General features: G+C 37.7%; 3 protein-coding genes across 4 annotated transcripts; 1 reads left to right on the top strand and 2 right to left on the bottom strand.

Moving 5' to 3' along the window:
• Positions 1–2,323: 2,323 nt before the first annotated feature.
• Positions 2,324–6,761, bottom strand: LOC141907415 (DNA repair protein XRCC4-like). The gene is made up of 9 exons (XM_074797047.1): positions 6,622–6,761; positions 5,957–6,144; positions 5,376–5,540; positions 5,214–5,270; positions 5,070–5,124; positions 3,755–3,878; positions 3,407–3,577; positions 2,824–2,928; positions 2,324–2,558 (listed from the first exon to the last, which is right to left on the bottom strand). Exons 1-9 carry the CDS (start codon positions 6,746–6,748, stop codon positions 2,471–2,473), a joined length of 1,080 nt encoding a protein of 359 aa, XP_074653148.1. The 5' UTR covers positions 6,749–6,761; the 3' UTR covers positions 2,324–2,470.
• A 379-nt stretch (positions 6,762–7,140) lies between these two features.
• Positions 7,141–14,475, bottom strand: LOC141907213 (MKI67 FHA domain-interacting nucleolar phosphoprotein-like). The gene is made up of 5 exons (XM_074796793.1): positions 14,438–14,475; positions 9,716–9,937; positions 9,355–9,598; positions 7,984–8,201; positions 7,141–7,521 (listed from the first exon to the last, which is right to left on the bottom strand). Exons 1-5 carry the CDS (start codon positions 14,468–14,470, stop codon positions 7,180–7,182), a joined length of 1,059 nt encoding a protein of 352 aa, XP_074652894.1. The 5' UTR covers positions 14,471–14,475; the 3' UTR covers positions 7,141–7,179.
• Positions 10,113–14,397, top strand: LOC141907000 (putative malate dehydrogenase 1B). 2 transcript variants are annotated; one of them, XM_074796528.1, is made up of 7 exons: positions 10,113–10,134; positions 10,624–10,736; positions 11,126–11,575; positions 12,017–12,665; positions 12,961–13,185; positions 13,717–13,845; positions 14,094–14,396. In XM_074796528.1, exons 1-7 carry the CDS (start codon positions 10,113–10,115, stop codon positions 14,186–14,188), a joined length of 1,683 nt encoding a protein of 560 aa, XP_074652629.1. In that variant the 3' UTR covers positions 14,189–14,396. The 2 variants fall into 2 exon arrangements, with proteins under 2 accessions (XP_074652629.1, XP_074652628.1); XM_074796527.1 differs by lacking the exon at positions 10,113–10,134 and having other exon boundaries at positions 10,434–10,736; positions 14,094–14,397.
• Positions 14,476–14,785: the final 310 nt, after the last annotated feature.

Raw genomic sequence — 14,785 nt, 5'->3', positions numbered from 1 at the left:
GTATTAATATGTCATTTTCATCGAAAGAGATTTTCATGATACAAACATCTATTTTAGCTAGGGCCGTCCTGGATAACAAGCCACCAAAGACGTATATGCATCTCCATCTTAAACTGAAAAAACTTCAAGTAAGTTAAGTCAGTAGTCTGTGAGGGCCTTGACTTGAGGTGGAAATGTTCGCATCTCTTTTATAACATTACAGGTTGAAGAGGAAAGACTATCAACAGTTGACAGAGATAATCGAATATTGCTCGAGAAAATGTCGTTCATCATGAGGACAAGAGGACGAGTTGATAACAGAAATGACTATGAAACAAAAAGGTTATTCAAGTGTCTATGGATCTTCGTTTTATGAAATGAATGAAATAGTTAGCCTGCTAATGGAACAAAGACCGATGACAACATAATATCATCGAAATCTTTAATACTTAATTGCTCTTATTTCCAATTGTGTATTTAGTTTGAACAAGACAAAACGCCAACGAGAATTATTGAGAGTGACTCACGAGAATCAGGCTATTCTGAAGCGTATTCTTACCAAGGAACCGCACTACAACCACCTTCAATGGGAGGACGAATGGAGGGTAAGTGTCTGATTGCCCCTAAGCCCCCGTCCCAATATCTTTATAATCAGAAAATCAATCTTTCACATTGTCACAATATACAGACAAATATAGGCCTACGTATATTATCATCCCGCTCAAATCTTCATATCTATGTAGCTTTCGTTCGTTTTTTCAACATTTTTTTGTATTTGATGATACATAACAGGTAAATCAACAGTACATGACGAATATATCAAAATATCCAGCTAATTGGAAGGAAACTGCAATCAAAGAGCAAAAAAGCAGAAAACGGTAAGTATTCAGGTCTCAATGTTAGGTCAACTGACAGAACTCCGTCCAAATGGACATTTTTTATGTAACAATCATCATAAATACACGCTTTACTTACAGGTTGGAACCAAAAGCCACAATTTGACACCGCAGCAAAATGGACCCGATAAATGATTGAAACGCTTAAAACGAATGAAATAAAGTATACATATATATTTACGTAAAATACTCTTCATTTAGTGATGATTTCCTTAAAGAATATTGCACCATGCGGTTGGTTTTAATATGTTCGACATTGGGGGTTTGATTATTTTCAATTGATCCTACCCCGTGATGCGCGTCTTATTGTTTTTCGCAGTTTTTAATTTTCATTCGATCATCCTCGCGGCGGGAATTCTATCGCACAAAAAAACCATTTACTTAGGACGCGATAACCCCAAGTTATTTTCTAATTTGCAAACCTAGCATAAGTAATCGGCTATTGATAAAGAAAGCCTTTTGCAAGAAGCAAAAACAGTACAAATCTCATGTAGATTTCAGGAGATTTATACTGTTTTGCTTCTATGGATTTTCAACTATTTGAACTCTCTACCAAAGACAATTTCTTCAAGTTTGTAGACACAAAATCCCGGTTTTTCGAGATTTTATAGAATTTCGTTGGGAACTGTACTTGAGAATCTACCATTACGGTCTATGCAACGAAAAAAAAGAGGACTCGGTGAAAGTATTTTTGATATTAAGCTTTTCAATTTAAAAGATGAATAAAGAACCTGGTTTACGCGATATCCGACATGAAACTATAAAACTAAACTGACCCGCCACACCCGGAAAATGAGCTTATTGGTTTCTCTTCCATGATTGATCTTCTAATCGATGAATACTCATAAGGGATTTATTAATCATTCTCCACGAGAGGTCCGAGTAAATATGTGCACATATACGTGGAACTGTTTAACTAAACCAGTGTACCAACACTGGACGCGATACTGTCAGACAAGCCTTCCACAGCTTCTCAGGACTCATAAGCGGTAAGCCTGAACGTTTTATTATACGATGTATTCTAGCGTCGATATTTATTAGTCTTTCTATCGAGATTTACATCTCATTTAATTCGGATTTAGGAAATGAAGTTTGATCGTTGCGAGTCTTACTATTGCCACATTTCGAATTCCCCCTTTGGAATTTGTGGAGCCAGATGACACCGACGCAAGGAAGAGCGGGTAGACATAGCACGTAAAACAGGTTTCCAAAAAAAACCGCTTAGATGTAATCGATACAATGAGAATAGAAAACATATGCATATGAAAATTATAACGCTATGATGTATACGCTTTCTTTACTAGACTTTTCTTTACTTTTCCGACAACACTAGTTTTCGTGTGAATCAGTATCAGTTAAACAGCCACTGCCTTAAAACATGAAAAGAAACTCACACAAATCTAAATCATTCCAGATTTATTCAAAAATATAAAAAGTAAATTATCAACATGTACATCACACAGTGGAAGCTTGTTACAATAACTATAATTTGACGGTGAACAGTTCCATATTTTTCACTATTGATGGTTGGCGCGTGTTTGAGTAATTTGTTAATTCCAGAAAAATACGGATGAAAATGTCTCATACATTCAATGTCACATAAAATTCACTAAATCCTCAGCGTCTAAACTATCTTTAGGAGTTTCCTGTCTAGATTTGCGCGCTGAACGACTCGTCGATGGCCTGCAATGAAAAACCAGCTCTATAAGTTTAAGAATTATAAAACAGAAAGACCTACGTGATTCTTTTACTTATTCTCTCATACAAACACACGATTAAGCTACATATTCAGAAGCATTTCAAAAATTCCATACAAAGAAATGGTAAACGGTATTACATTTGTACTGCTACAATTACTAACGATACAAAATATATAAACATCAACCGACACAGAATTTACGTTTGTTAAGTTAAACGAAAGCTCTTATGCAATTAGTAGAATATTCACCTCGGATTACTGGTTGATTTTCTCAGACTAGCAGCTGATGATGTGGAGACTTTCGGTAGGACGGCTTTTGCTGGAGTTTTGTTTTTCGGTGCATTACGAGCTCGTCTGAAATTACGTGTTTGAATTCAGTGAATACATTAATATATAACGAGATCAGCCAACCTATCAATTACTACATTGGGGACAAAAAAGTAAACTTCCGGGGACACAATATTGGGAAAAATACAGAACTAGAAGATGATTATTTTAGAGGATCAGTAGATGTTTCAGGGACAGCAATGAATTTTCAATAGCTTCCAACACCACCATCAGGGAGAGTGAGGCATTTTCATGGACTGTACCTGACAATCAGGGACAGCTGGTAGCCCTACATAAAGTAAACTAGCCTTGAAAGCACGATGACAACTATTGTCCAGGTATGTCACAAAATTGATAACAAACAAAGAAACGACCGAAACATATTAGGACAAAACTACACAGTTTTTCTGATATGAAAGTGAAACTGGTGAAAAATTACATCTTTGTAGAGGCAACCTTATTAAAACAAACTGAGTGAATAGAAAATCATGCGGCATGGCTTTACCTTCTATGGACAACAACGCTGGTACCGACATCATCATCATCATCTTCATCATCACCACCTGGCAGTAATGGTGATGATCGGCTGTCAGTCGCGTGAAAATCTGACGATCGTTGAAGTCGACTCTTTTTTGTCAGAGTTATTTGTCTTTCTTCATCTGTAGTTTCATCATCGCTGTAAAGAACATCGTCATCGGTTATTTCATAACTGTTGAGCGAGCAGAAAAAATTTAAACACAACCACTTTGCAAAATATTTGGTCAGTAGACCGATATTATGCTGGAACATTTTGAATCAGATTCAATATTTGTAGTTAGTTTGAGACTATCTGATTAATGTAGGCCTACAACACCTGATGCGATGTTTAGTCGTTGATTTATCGATGGCTGTATCGTCGCTGTCACTTTCGTCATCAATAGGCTGAGGTGCATGGTTCGCCAATCCAATGGCTGGTTCCGATTTACTCAATTCTTCAACTATAAAATAAATCAAAGTTTCGTCACCTTTTTCTTAAAAGTAATATGCATGATGTTAGATTTTTACAAAAATGTTAACAAACTAGGGGTCCAGGGACACCATGCCCACTTGGGAAGTGGTTTCAAATGCTCAACAATCTAACAATTTCAATATTCAACGTCCCCTGGTGACCATTTACAAAAACCTACCACAATCATAGAACATGTCAGCAGCTACGATTTTGTAATTGATTGTGATAACAAAATATGCCTCGTTACCAATTTAATATGGTAATACTAAGTCATTCTACTATTCAACGCCCCCTGGTGACCATATTCAAAACCCAATGACCTCGAAACTCACCACAATCATAGAACATGTCATGAACTACAACTTTGCAATTGATCATGGTAACAAAATATGCCTAGGTACCAATATAATAAGGAAATACTAAGTCATTCTACTATTCAACGCCCCCTGGTGACCATATTCAAAACCCAATGACCTTGAGACTCACCACAATCATAGAACACGTTATGAGCTACAACTTTCTAATTGATTGTGGTAGCAAAATACGCTTAGGTATCAATATAATGTGGAAAAACTTTTTCCCACTTACGAATGAGTAATGGTTACACCAAGATGGCCGCCAATTGCGTCATAATTGGCTGATGAAAAATACCTGTCTCAGGTATAAAACATCCCTTTCCAAAGAACACCCATCACAAATTGTAATGAGAAATGGCAAACCAGTAGGAAGCTACAGGACTCAGAATTCGGGCCAAAATTAACATTTTTGGGCACTAAAAAGGTCATAGGACGGCCATCTTGAGTCCGACCGACCCAATTTTTGTTATGTTGATGGGCCCTGGTGGGATTCACATATATCCGAAAGATCAAGGTAATTGATCATAGCGTCTTCAAAATTTCCCTCAAAAAGTTCAAAAATGTGTAAAGTGCTGATTTTGTCAAACAACAATGGCTGCCAGTCGGCCATCTTGATTCTGACAGGGCCAGTTTTTGGGCTGAAGATGTGTCTAGGGTAGATACATGTGTAACCCAAATATCAAGACGTTACCTTGAAGCGTCTTCAAAACTTCCCAAAATAACTGGATTCCGTCTACGGACGGACGACGGACGAAAAGTGAACGCAATAGCCCGCTAGGACTAAAGTCCCAAGTGGGCTAAAAAGAAATGAAAATTCCACTCACTTGCTGCTTTAAGCTGCCTTAATTTTTGCTTCTTCGAATTCAACACAAGTTGAAACTGAAATTGAAAGCAGAAGCATAGACGATACAAAAGACATTTAAGACAGCATATTTTGAGTGATCAATTGACGCATGTTTGAGACAAACCTTCGAATACAGATCCCTCTCCAAAGTCTCTTTAGCTTCAACGGATTTCTTTAACAGCTAAAATACCGAAAGAAGAAAGCAAAAATTATTGAATTTTATGACAAAACTGAAGCTTTTAAACTTTTAAGTTGCACCTTGCAGTTTGTTACATTACGTACGTACAGTTAAAGCTTTATCTCGTTCAGCTAACAAACGATCGGATTTACTGACAGCGTCTGAGATTCCTTCCCGTAATTCCTGCGTACGTCTCAAACTCAGTTGGAATAAACTACAGATTCGTTGCACCGGATCAGCATCATGCGATAACTTCACAATGCCCAGTTGAAACTGAAATGTAGGTCTAATCATGAACTGGTTACATAGTAGATGGGTCAAAAAGGCAATATTAGACACGCTCCTGCACTGAAATGCACGATGGAGACAAATTGAAATTGATGGACTTAAGTCTTACAAGTCCCATGGATGGGTCCCTGGCTGAACATAGTCATACAGCGGTTGATTTTGAAATAACAGCCGGAAATGTCTTACGGTTGTTTCACCAGCCAAGACTGAGTACAACTAGAAAATGCATTAGTAGCATTGAAGAAACAGTAAAATTTGAATATTCTTCCAGTGAAATTTTGAAAAGTTTACTGCATTTATTATGAACTACAATACGTAAAGGATCACTACGACAACTCGCCCCAAGAGTGAGACTAGTCTGAATACCAGACGTTGATATTAGATTAAGCAGTGAGACATACCTTGACATTTTCTCCAGGGACGTATTTTTTCCACGTTACTTCGATGCCAGATGAAATTTGCTTCACAACATATTGGAAGTGCATATTTTTGGTGGTTTGACCAGTAAGTGCAGCTTTGGTTTGCAGTAGATAATCTTCATAGTCCATATGAATTTTACTGCAAGTTGTCTTAAGTTCACTGTTTGACACTGTAAATTACAAAAAAAAAACAGAACATTTCGTACTCCACTCACACCACTTTTTGACACATTTAGGTTTAGACAGACCTAAATGTTTCTATGCATCATCAACACATTACCATAAGATGTTTTTTATTTCAAAAATAGATTTAAAAAACAGGACAACTAAGGTAGTTGGTAGGCCTACTATAATTTATTGTTTTAAACCAAATGTTTGGCTTCAGTATCCTCAGCTCGGGGGCCATGTTTTAAGAATGCAAGCATTAGCAATAAGTAGTCTGAATACTAGTCGTTGTTGGAACGACGGCTAGTAGGTACTACACTATAGCAACATGCAGATAAGAATGGTTATCTTTTTTTAATCTTAAAACTAGTTAGTGGTAATCTCGGTAAAATACGTCAGCTCGGTAATCAGGTAATAAGAAGGATGACCGGTGGGTTAGCAGGTTAGTGACACACACACTAGTTTACACAAACTGTACTTGCCTTTTCCAGACCATGATGACTGACAGTCAGTCAAATTTACAGTTATCCCATCTTTCAATACTTCGGTTTTCATGTAATACTCGACATCATCGGATGATATAATTTTGTGCAGCGCATAATCTGTCATCTTGGCACATAAACATAAGGATCAATAAAAAAATAATTGAATTGTGCGAAATTTTTAACCGTCAGGTGCTGCCCCTATACATATCGTTGACGGTGAAAGTGAGAACTAAGCAATTACTCACGTGCCACAGTACCAATAATAGGTAGTTCACACGTTCGCAGCTTACGGTTTATTGAGGGGCGGCACTTGACGGTAAAGATTTGAACCTGTGATGGTCTGGGTTCCAGCTGAAAATGACCAGATTTTTTCATCTCGAACTCCGTTCAGATGACTTTAAGAATCATGTTACTGATAAACATTTGTTAACAGATTTCACTGTAGGCTAATTGATTCATTAGTTTTCCTTCAAATTTGCTCCAATTAAATTAAAAAAAGAAAATTCTTAGTTTTGAAACTATAGTTTTATTATCTTTTTTTGTTTACGTTTTTCATTATCTTAAACGTTTTACTTTTTTCTTAGCTGGATTTGTTTTTGTCTTGACCTGGGCTCCCATCGATTTACGCCTATTCTGTGTTTTTTTCTGGGATACAACAGGAGTAGAGGCTGTGGCATGCGAGAAACTGCGACTCATGCGTACTGTATTCGGGGGTGTTTTAATTGTTATATCAAAGTCTGAACTATCGTCCAATAAAACATGCGTTTTATCAGCAGACAATGTCGTGTCTGCATCTTCATTGACATCGTTGAGTTCAACCTCTGTTTCATCAGTGGCAGATTCTTTCTTGGATTTCTTCTTTGCCACTTGTTTGCAAGAGATAGCCGGCCCACAATTCTGACAAAAGAGCAAACACTGATTATTAGAATAAGACATTTCCACAGAAACCGTTTCATACTAAATTATGCAATAAATCACTTTCATATCCCAATTACTGTAGACTCCTTTTAAATAGGTAATATTTATCTCAGTAAACCATTAATTCAGTGGTTTCGTAAGCAAACTTTTATCCTTTACAATACGAAACTTGGTTTCTAATTCGGTAACTGCTTACTTAGCTTAAAAATATCCTGTATCAATTTAGATGTAGTCTAATAGAAAATTTCTTGAAGGATTTTTCGACATTTCGCTAATATCAAAGGAGTTTTAAGCACGCTTATTATAAGTATTTTCCATCTAGAAGGAATTCTAGCAGTCAAATCAAGTAGTCGTAGGGACGCTGATATACACTGACTGCAACTAATCTAAATTGATATCGACAAATCTTAAAATTTAGCGATACTGAAATAAATCGCTCACCGGTAGATCTACAGTCATTTCGATGCCAAGTTCGGATAATTTCTGTAGTTTCTTCGTCGTTTTTTGGCGGAAACGATTCTTGTTTCTTTCGACACGTTCCTGTGACTTGTGTTTATTCAAACGTTGTTGACTGATCAGATGACTTATCGGCCGTTTGAAACGTCGGAAAGAATTTTTGAACATCGCTGGATGAACTTTTTCATCCGGTAGGAACTGACCTGAATAATCAAAAGTGTGAGAAGGATTTGAGAATTTTTAAACATTTTAGCCTATTCTAATTAGCTTTGATGTTTCCCTTTGGGTTGGAAATCAGCATTTGAGCATATAGTTATCATTCATAGCCCGCATAATCAACCAGATTCTGTTCTGTATTCTTTACATTGTTAACCCTCGATTATTCGCCAAACTAGGACCAATGTCTTCATCCGGGGACAATCAAAAGTGGCGAATAAATGCAAATCGTTTTAATTGACAATTAATTAAATCTATTGAATGTTCAAATTTTGATGATATTATCAAAAAGTTTGCTGTATAAAATTAAAGTCTCCCTTTAAAACGTCCTCGTCTATATAATGTCCTCTTCAAAAACCATTCATTTAATAATGAAAAAGAGCAACGTTAAGAAATACGCAGTGGATATTTTACCGTATACAGCCGAGTATTTATTTCCGCTATTATACCGTACATCGTCGCTGATTGGCTGATTTACGCCGCGCGACTTAGAAAATTCAAGGAAAGTGTAGAGAACAGAAGAATTAGAGAAAATAGAGCGAGACTTGAACGCGGGCCAGTAAATTACTAGGGCAACGTCATACCATTAGACCACTGAACTCGCTGAAAACCACTAGATTGTTTTTAAACTATCTATAGTACCACACCTTACCCTATACCTAGGGGTAAAACGGAACCCTCTGGACCCTCTTCTCACCCTCTCGACACTAACCCTATCAAAACCCTAAACCCAATATAATTACTTTATTGTTACTTTTATCAATTAATACTATATATAGTAATAATGTACGGTAAAATAGCGGAAGTAAATACTTTGCCATACATGGTTAAATATCCACTTCGTTAGAAATATTTCATGAATACACTTCATATTTTCTCCTATTGTATTTCGTTTTTTAGACATTATACTGTTATTATTGTGTGTTCATGAAACTCATATCTTACTTATAAAAACCCGCAGTTAGTGGAAATTATATGATGACTTGACTGAATTACTAAGGATTCTGTACGATTAAGTTGTTTAGTCAGGCGGAAGTTTTGATTAACAATAGAAAGGATGACCGGGTCTACGAGGATATTTTGGTAGAACGCTTGTGTCTGCCATATTGCATATATAAATCCTTCTCAACCAATACTTACACTGCATTAATCTATTGAAAGTGAGGTAACTATTCATCGTTTCGGCGACAACTTTCGCAATTTCAGCAAATTCAAACTCAATGAATGCGTAGCCTTTGGAATTGCCAGTCTTTTTGCTTCTAGAAATGCGAAGTCGATTGATGTTTCCGAACTGACTGAAAAACTTCTTCAACTGCGGTTCGAACAAACCTTTCGGGATGTGACCCAGATAGACAACTCCTTTTTTTGACCCTTCAAGGACATTCTAGAAAAGATAAACAAATATCTGGCCTCTGTAGTGTTGGGTCGAGCTGAAGAAGATAGAAGAATCATGAGATGAAGAAGAAATCAATCAAGTTTTATTATTTATTGGGAAACTTACATTTTTCTTGTCCCGAATATCTTTGACCTTTAGCTCAAACTCGGCTTGATCTTTCGGGTCGAGAGCGATAAGGTTTCCCCATTTCTTAGATTTTTCCTTTTCAATACTGCTTTCGATCATCTCGTCGTCCGAGGTTGATTCTTTGACAGTTTTCTTGCCTCGTGATTTTTTGCCTAGAGCCGCCATTATGAAAGTGAGCGCCTCCTGGTGGCAGGGTCCACACTTCATGAAAATCATTACCGAATTAGTAATAGTTGAATTGTTTAATTTCATATCGAACTAGAAATAATTGCCAATTCCCACAATCGAAAAATCATTTTTGAATATATCTTAAGATAAGGAATTATAGATTTTAATCGCTGAATATGGTTTCCATGGCAACCGATACGGCGTCAAAATGGCGAAAGTAGTTATTGCAGGTAGGTTAATGTCATGTCATTTATTTCTACCAGTTTTTGATTAAATTTTGATTAACTTACAATGACACCTGTTGCTAATTATTAGTCATAACTGAGGTCCAAGCTGCGCACCAGTGAAACTTCTTCTACTTAGGGCCTAACAACCTTACATGATTGATAAAAACACTGTGATTTGTGAACCTTTTTAGGCATAGCTAAAAAGAGGAGAGGATGAGTGAGGGGGGGAAGAGTGGAGAATGAATTTGTCAGATGAATGAATGTCACCTGTCGGACGGCCTGTCGGAATGAAACCCCTCTATCTTCTCCGCTCGGCTGCAAACTTTTCCCACCCCCCATCCATTTGTCCAAAACCATTTAGGCCTACTTATTTTTCTCAAAATTATGGGACCCTGCCGCCAGCGCACCCAATGAAATTTTGTCACAATGTCAATTACTTTCTTGATTACTTTTTTGTCACCGCACTTCAATTACGGCATTACATTGTTGTAGGTTGTGCGAGCTGTCCATATTACGCACGCGTTGAATTACTGGCGGACAAACTGTCAAAAAATCTGAATGATTTTAAACTTCACAAAATTGTGAAGCGGAAAGAAGAATGGCAGGTCAGTGTCTTAGTATTGTGAGTTGGAGGAGGCAGATAGGCAGATAGGATGCCTGATATCTCTACTGACTCTAAACTCTGAGGAACCAGTGAAAGTATCAGGGTGATCACTGACCTGGAAAACTCAGGGAGGGTCTCAGAAAAATCTAGAAAGAATTAGGGAAAACTCAAAAGGGAATTTGACAAATATAACCAACCTGAAAAAACCCAGGGAGAACTCTGAGTGATTCTTTATCAATGAAAAATGAATGAATTGTAACATTCTGAACCCAGAAATTTGTGTAATCAGATGGAAAAGTCAGGGAAAGCTCGGGGGATTTGTAAATGGGCTGAAAGCGGCCACCCTGATATATTTAGTTTAATTGAATCTTTCAAAAAATTTTAATACAGGACTGGTTAAACGAAACGTGCAAGGAGAGGGGATGGACGCATACAAAATCTCCGTTAATATGGCGAGAACTTGTCGACAGAGGTGGAAAAGCCGTAATAATAGGTGGCGCTAATGACTTTCAAGAATACGCTAAAGGTTACTACGGCGACGTGTCCGAACTGACGAGCGATGACATGACGAAAATTGCCGATGAAAATCTCAAGACGAAAATCGAGCTCGACAACGAAGAGAAAGAACGAAGGGCGTTGAGTAAACCGGTTCATGTTTGTATCACGAACGCGACGAGCGCCGTAGCGTACAATTTAATACCGGCGTTCGCTCGCGGTGATATCCTCGGACCAAATGTCGAGGTTAATCTTCACTTATTGGACACGGAGGAAGAGAATCAAGAATGTTTGCGCGGAGTACAAATGGAAGCGCAAGATTTAGCCAATGAATTACTACGCGAGGTTTGTCTCTGTTTCTATCCGATTCGGGGGTCATTTGCTTAAAAGTTGGTGAAAGTTAACCAGTCAACGAATATTATTGTTACAATGCAATATTATTGATTGTGGCTATGGCATGCGTCGACCAGTTGACTTGAACCCATTTATGAGCAACTGACTGATGATATTCATATATGATCGATATCCAACATCTTTGTGTAGTTCAGTTACTGATTCTATTGAGAAGCTGAGTGGTTTAAGCCACCGGTCACTGGACTCGCCAATCCAGTGATTCATGGGTTCGAATCCTGGAGGCGGCAGAGTTTCTTGTTTGAATGTTTTTCTTTGGTCTCTCCTCAATTGGGAAAAAGAAACATTGAATCCGCTGATAATGTCCTGCATGGGCTCATTGGGTTGAGGGTATTAAAATACATGTTACCGATTGTATGAAATTTATAATTCTAGGTCACTGTGTTCACGGATCCCGAAGAGGCATTCAAAGGATGCTGGTGTATAGTCATGCTGGATGAATTAGAGTTCGAACCCGAAACTGACCAATCGGCTAAACTCGCAAAATATTACGAATACTTCACGAAATACTCTGAAACCATCAACAATGTCAGTAGCAAAGACGTGCGAGTATTGGTTGCCAGTTCGGGACCGATTAATTTCATCGTCGATATCATTTCGAGGACCGCGACGAACGTTAAAAGCTGCGATATCGTCGGTCTAAGTCGACTGTTCGAGAACAGGGCCAAAGCCGTCCTCGCGCAGCGTTTGAACGTGAATTCGGCGAGCGTCGCCGACGTCATCATCTGGGGCAACGTCAACGGAAATAAGTACGTAGACATTAACAACAGTCGCGTTCATCACTACGACGGCGCTGTCTGGGGACCGCCGTTCTATTCCGTTCCCGTTCTGGAGAAAATCTACGATCGAAAATGGTTGGAAAGCGAATTTATGGAAACGGTGAATCAACGCGAAGAGAATTTAAAAACGGCGTTACGTCACCATTCGGCAACGTCTCACGGATCGGCGATATCTACTCTCCTTTCGCACTGGTTTCAAGGGTGTTCTCGCGGAGAGATTTACTCGCTTGTCGTCAAATCGGAAGGTAAGCTTTTGTTTAAAAATCCAGCATTTAAACGCTTTCAATAATCAATTTCAAATTCCGAGTATTTTTCACAATTGCGAGGGAACTATGCTGTATGTTTCTTCTAAGGTTTGTGACAGTGGTAAATGACAGTAATAAATATAAAAATAATAAAAGAATGAATCCTTTAGATAAACTAATGGTTTTTGATTAAACATTATAAGTTTTCTTTCCCTAGTGCACATGTAATGAATTGTGGATCTTTTTGATTGAAAAACTACTTGAGAATATTTATGTTAAGGATTTTTGCTCGCAGGTTGGTACGAAGTGCCGGAGAATACAGTTTGTTCGATGCCTGTAACGTTTTTCCCGCCCGGCTACTGGGCCGTCGTCGAAGATATAAACATGAGCGACGAGAGCATGCAGAAGGTGAAAGATTGTGTGAGCGATATCAAATCTGAGTTAGACGTCATATTCGCTAAGAGTCAACCCGTTACCGACACTGATGAGGATCAAACCCAAACACTCTCCGAGAGTGCAGGTAAATTTTTACAAGCACGAGGGGATACAGTCAAACCCGTTTAATCCGAATTTTGGTCTAATCTGGAGATTATTGAATTTTATTGGTCCCAAATGATCCAAATTAAGGGGATTCTACTGTATAAATATCAGTAAAAGATAATAACTTTGGTCCAATAACAGATCCCAGTAGGGATCATTCATTTATAATGTACGCATAAAATTTGAATTTTTCAACTCCCCCTCTGTACTCAAAATCGGCCATTTTTTCATATACATTAAGCATTACAGTATGCAATTGCACTGACCTTTCCCCCCTCCCCTAATGCGTACGTAATAAATGAATGACCCTGTACATTTATTTGAATGAAAAGTATTTGTCTCAGACAAAAAATAAAATATCTTGAATGGATTTGCCGATGGCAATTTATCATGCCATTGGAAAACCAGGCACAGACAACTACTAGGGACCTGAACTTCAGCGATTATGTAGCATTTAGGCCTATGATTTATGGTATATTTTTGCTTATATATTCACTGTGATTGTATTTAGGAGACGGAACTAAGAAGGAACAAACAGAACTTGTTTCAGATGAAGGAACCGACGTTTTATCACGAATAGATGAACAAGATGAGTTGAATGGTGGCAGTAAACCCAACAGCGATACCAATCCAGATGAAGGTTTGTACAATATACCTATTTAGAATCATTAGCCCCATTTCTTATAGCCTACAGTAACACTTGCATAAGTTGGAAAAGTTGGGACCAGCAAAGTAATATGTCTGATTAAGACTAAATCAGTTTAAGGGACATTCACTGAGAGTGAAGACTTGGATGATAACGCTACTTTTTTTGCCTACTTTTCACAAAGAATGGTGGTTACGAGACTCTTCGAGTTCCTAACATTTACCGTCGCTTTTCATTTCTAGAAAAAACTACTGAAGAAGAGAAGACCGTTGATGATGCTGGCGTCGAAGGAATCGTGTCAGAAGATATTCAAGATGAAGCCGCGCAAGAAACATAGAATAGTTGGCGTGTGTTGCGACTTTATATTACTCAGAATCCGTCCCTGAATCAAACTGTGATTCGTACATTATTGACCCGAAATAAAGCAGTAGGAGGATGTCTTCAAATCATCCGTACACGAATTATTTTGTTTGAAAAATTCTTTCATATATACTTATATTATTGCAATATTATTACAGAATTTGTTAAATTTATGAAATAAATCGATTGACTGTGTACTGCATGAATCCAGTGTTAGTGAACTTACTTTTTTTTTCCTCGCGTAACAGATGACAAACATGTAAAGCCAGATATTCACTGTAAGTAACAGATGTAGCGCATTACGTAAAGTTATTGCAAATTTGGTCCGAAGATTGGAGGATTTCCAAATAAAACTGAATAATTTCAGCTATTGATATTTCCCAGGCCAGTCAGAGACTTGAAATACAAAGAATACCAGTAAATCAAATTGCGAAAAAAAAACCTTTCAATTTTCAAGCCGCAGCTTTACGCAATTTGAAGTACCGGTAGTAATGAATGACTCCATCAGATAACCAGCCTCTCAGTGGAAAAAGAAGACAAGAATAAAAACTATTTTATCGGTAAACAATATATT

Source organism: Tubulanus polymorphus, chromosome 6 (assembly GCF_964204645.1).
Source record: "Tubulanus polymorphus chromosome 6, tnTubPoly1.2, whole genome shotgun sequence".
NCBI classification, from domain to species: domain Eukaryota; kingdom Metazoa; phylum Nemertea; class Palaeonemertea; order Tubulaniformes; family Tubulanidae; genus Tubulanus; species Tubulanus polymorphus.
Note: the sequence above shows the minus strand (reverse complement) of the source record. Positions and strands in the feature narration are given on the sequence as shown.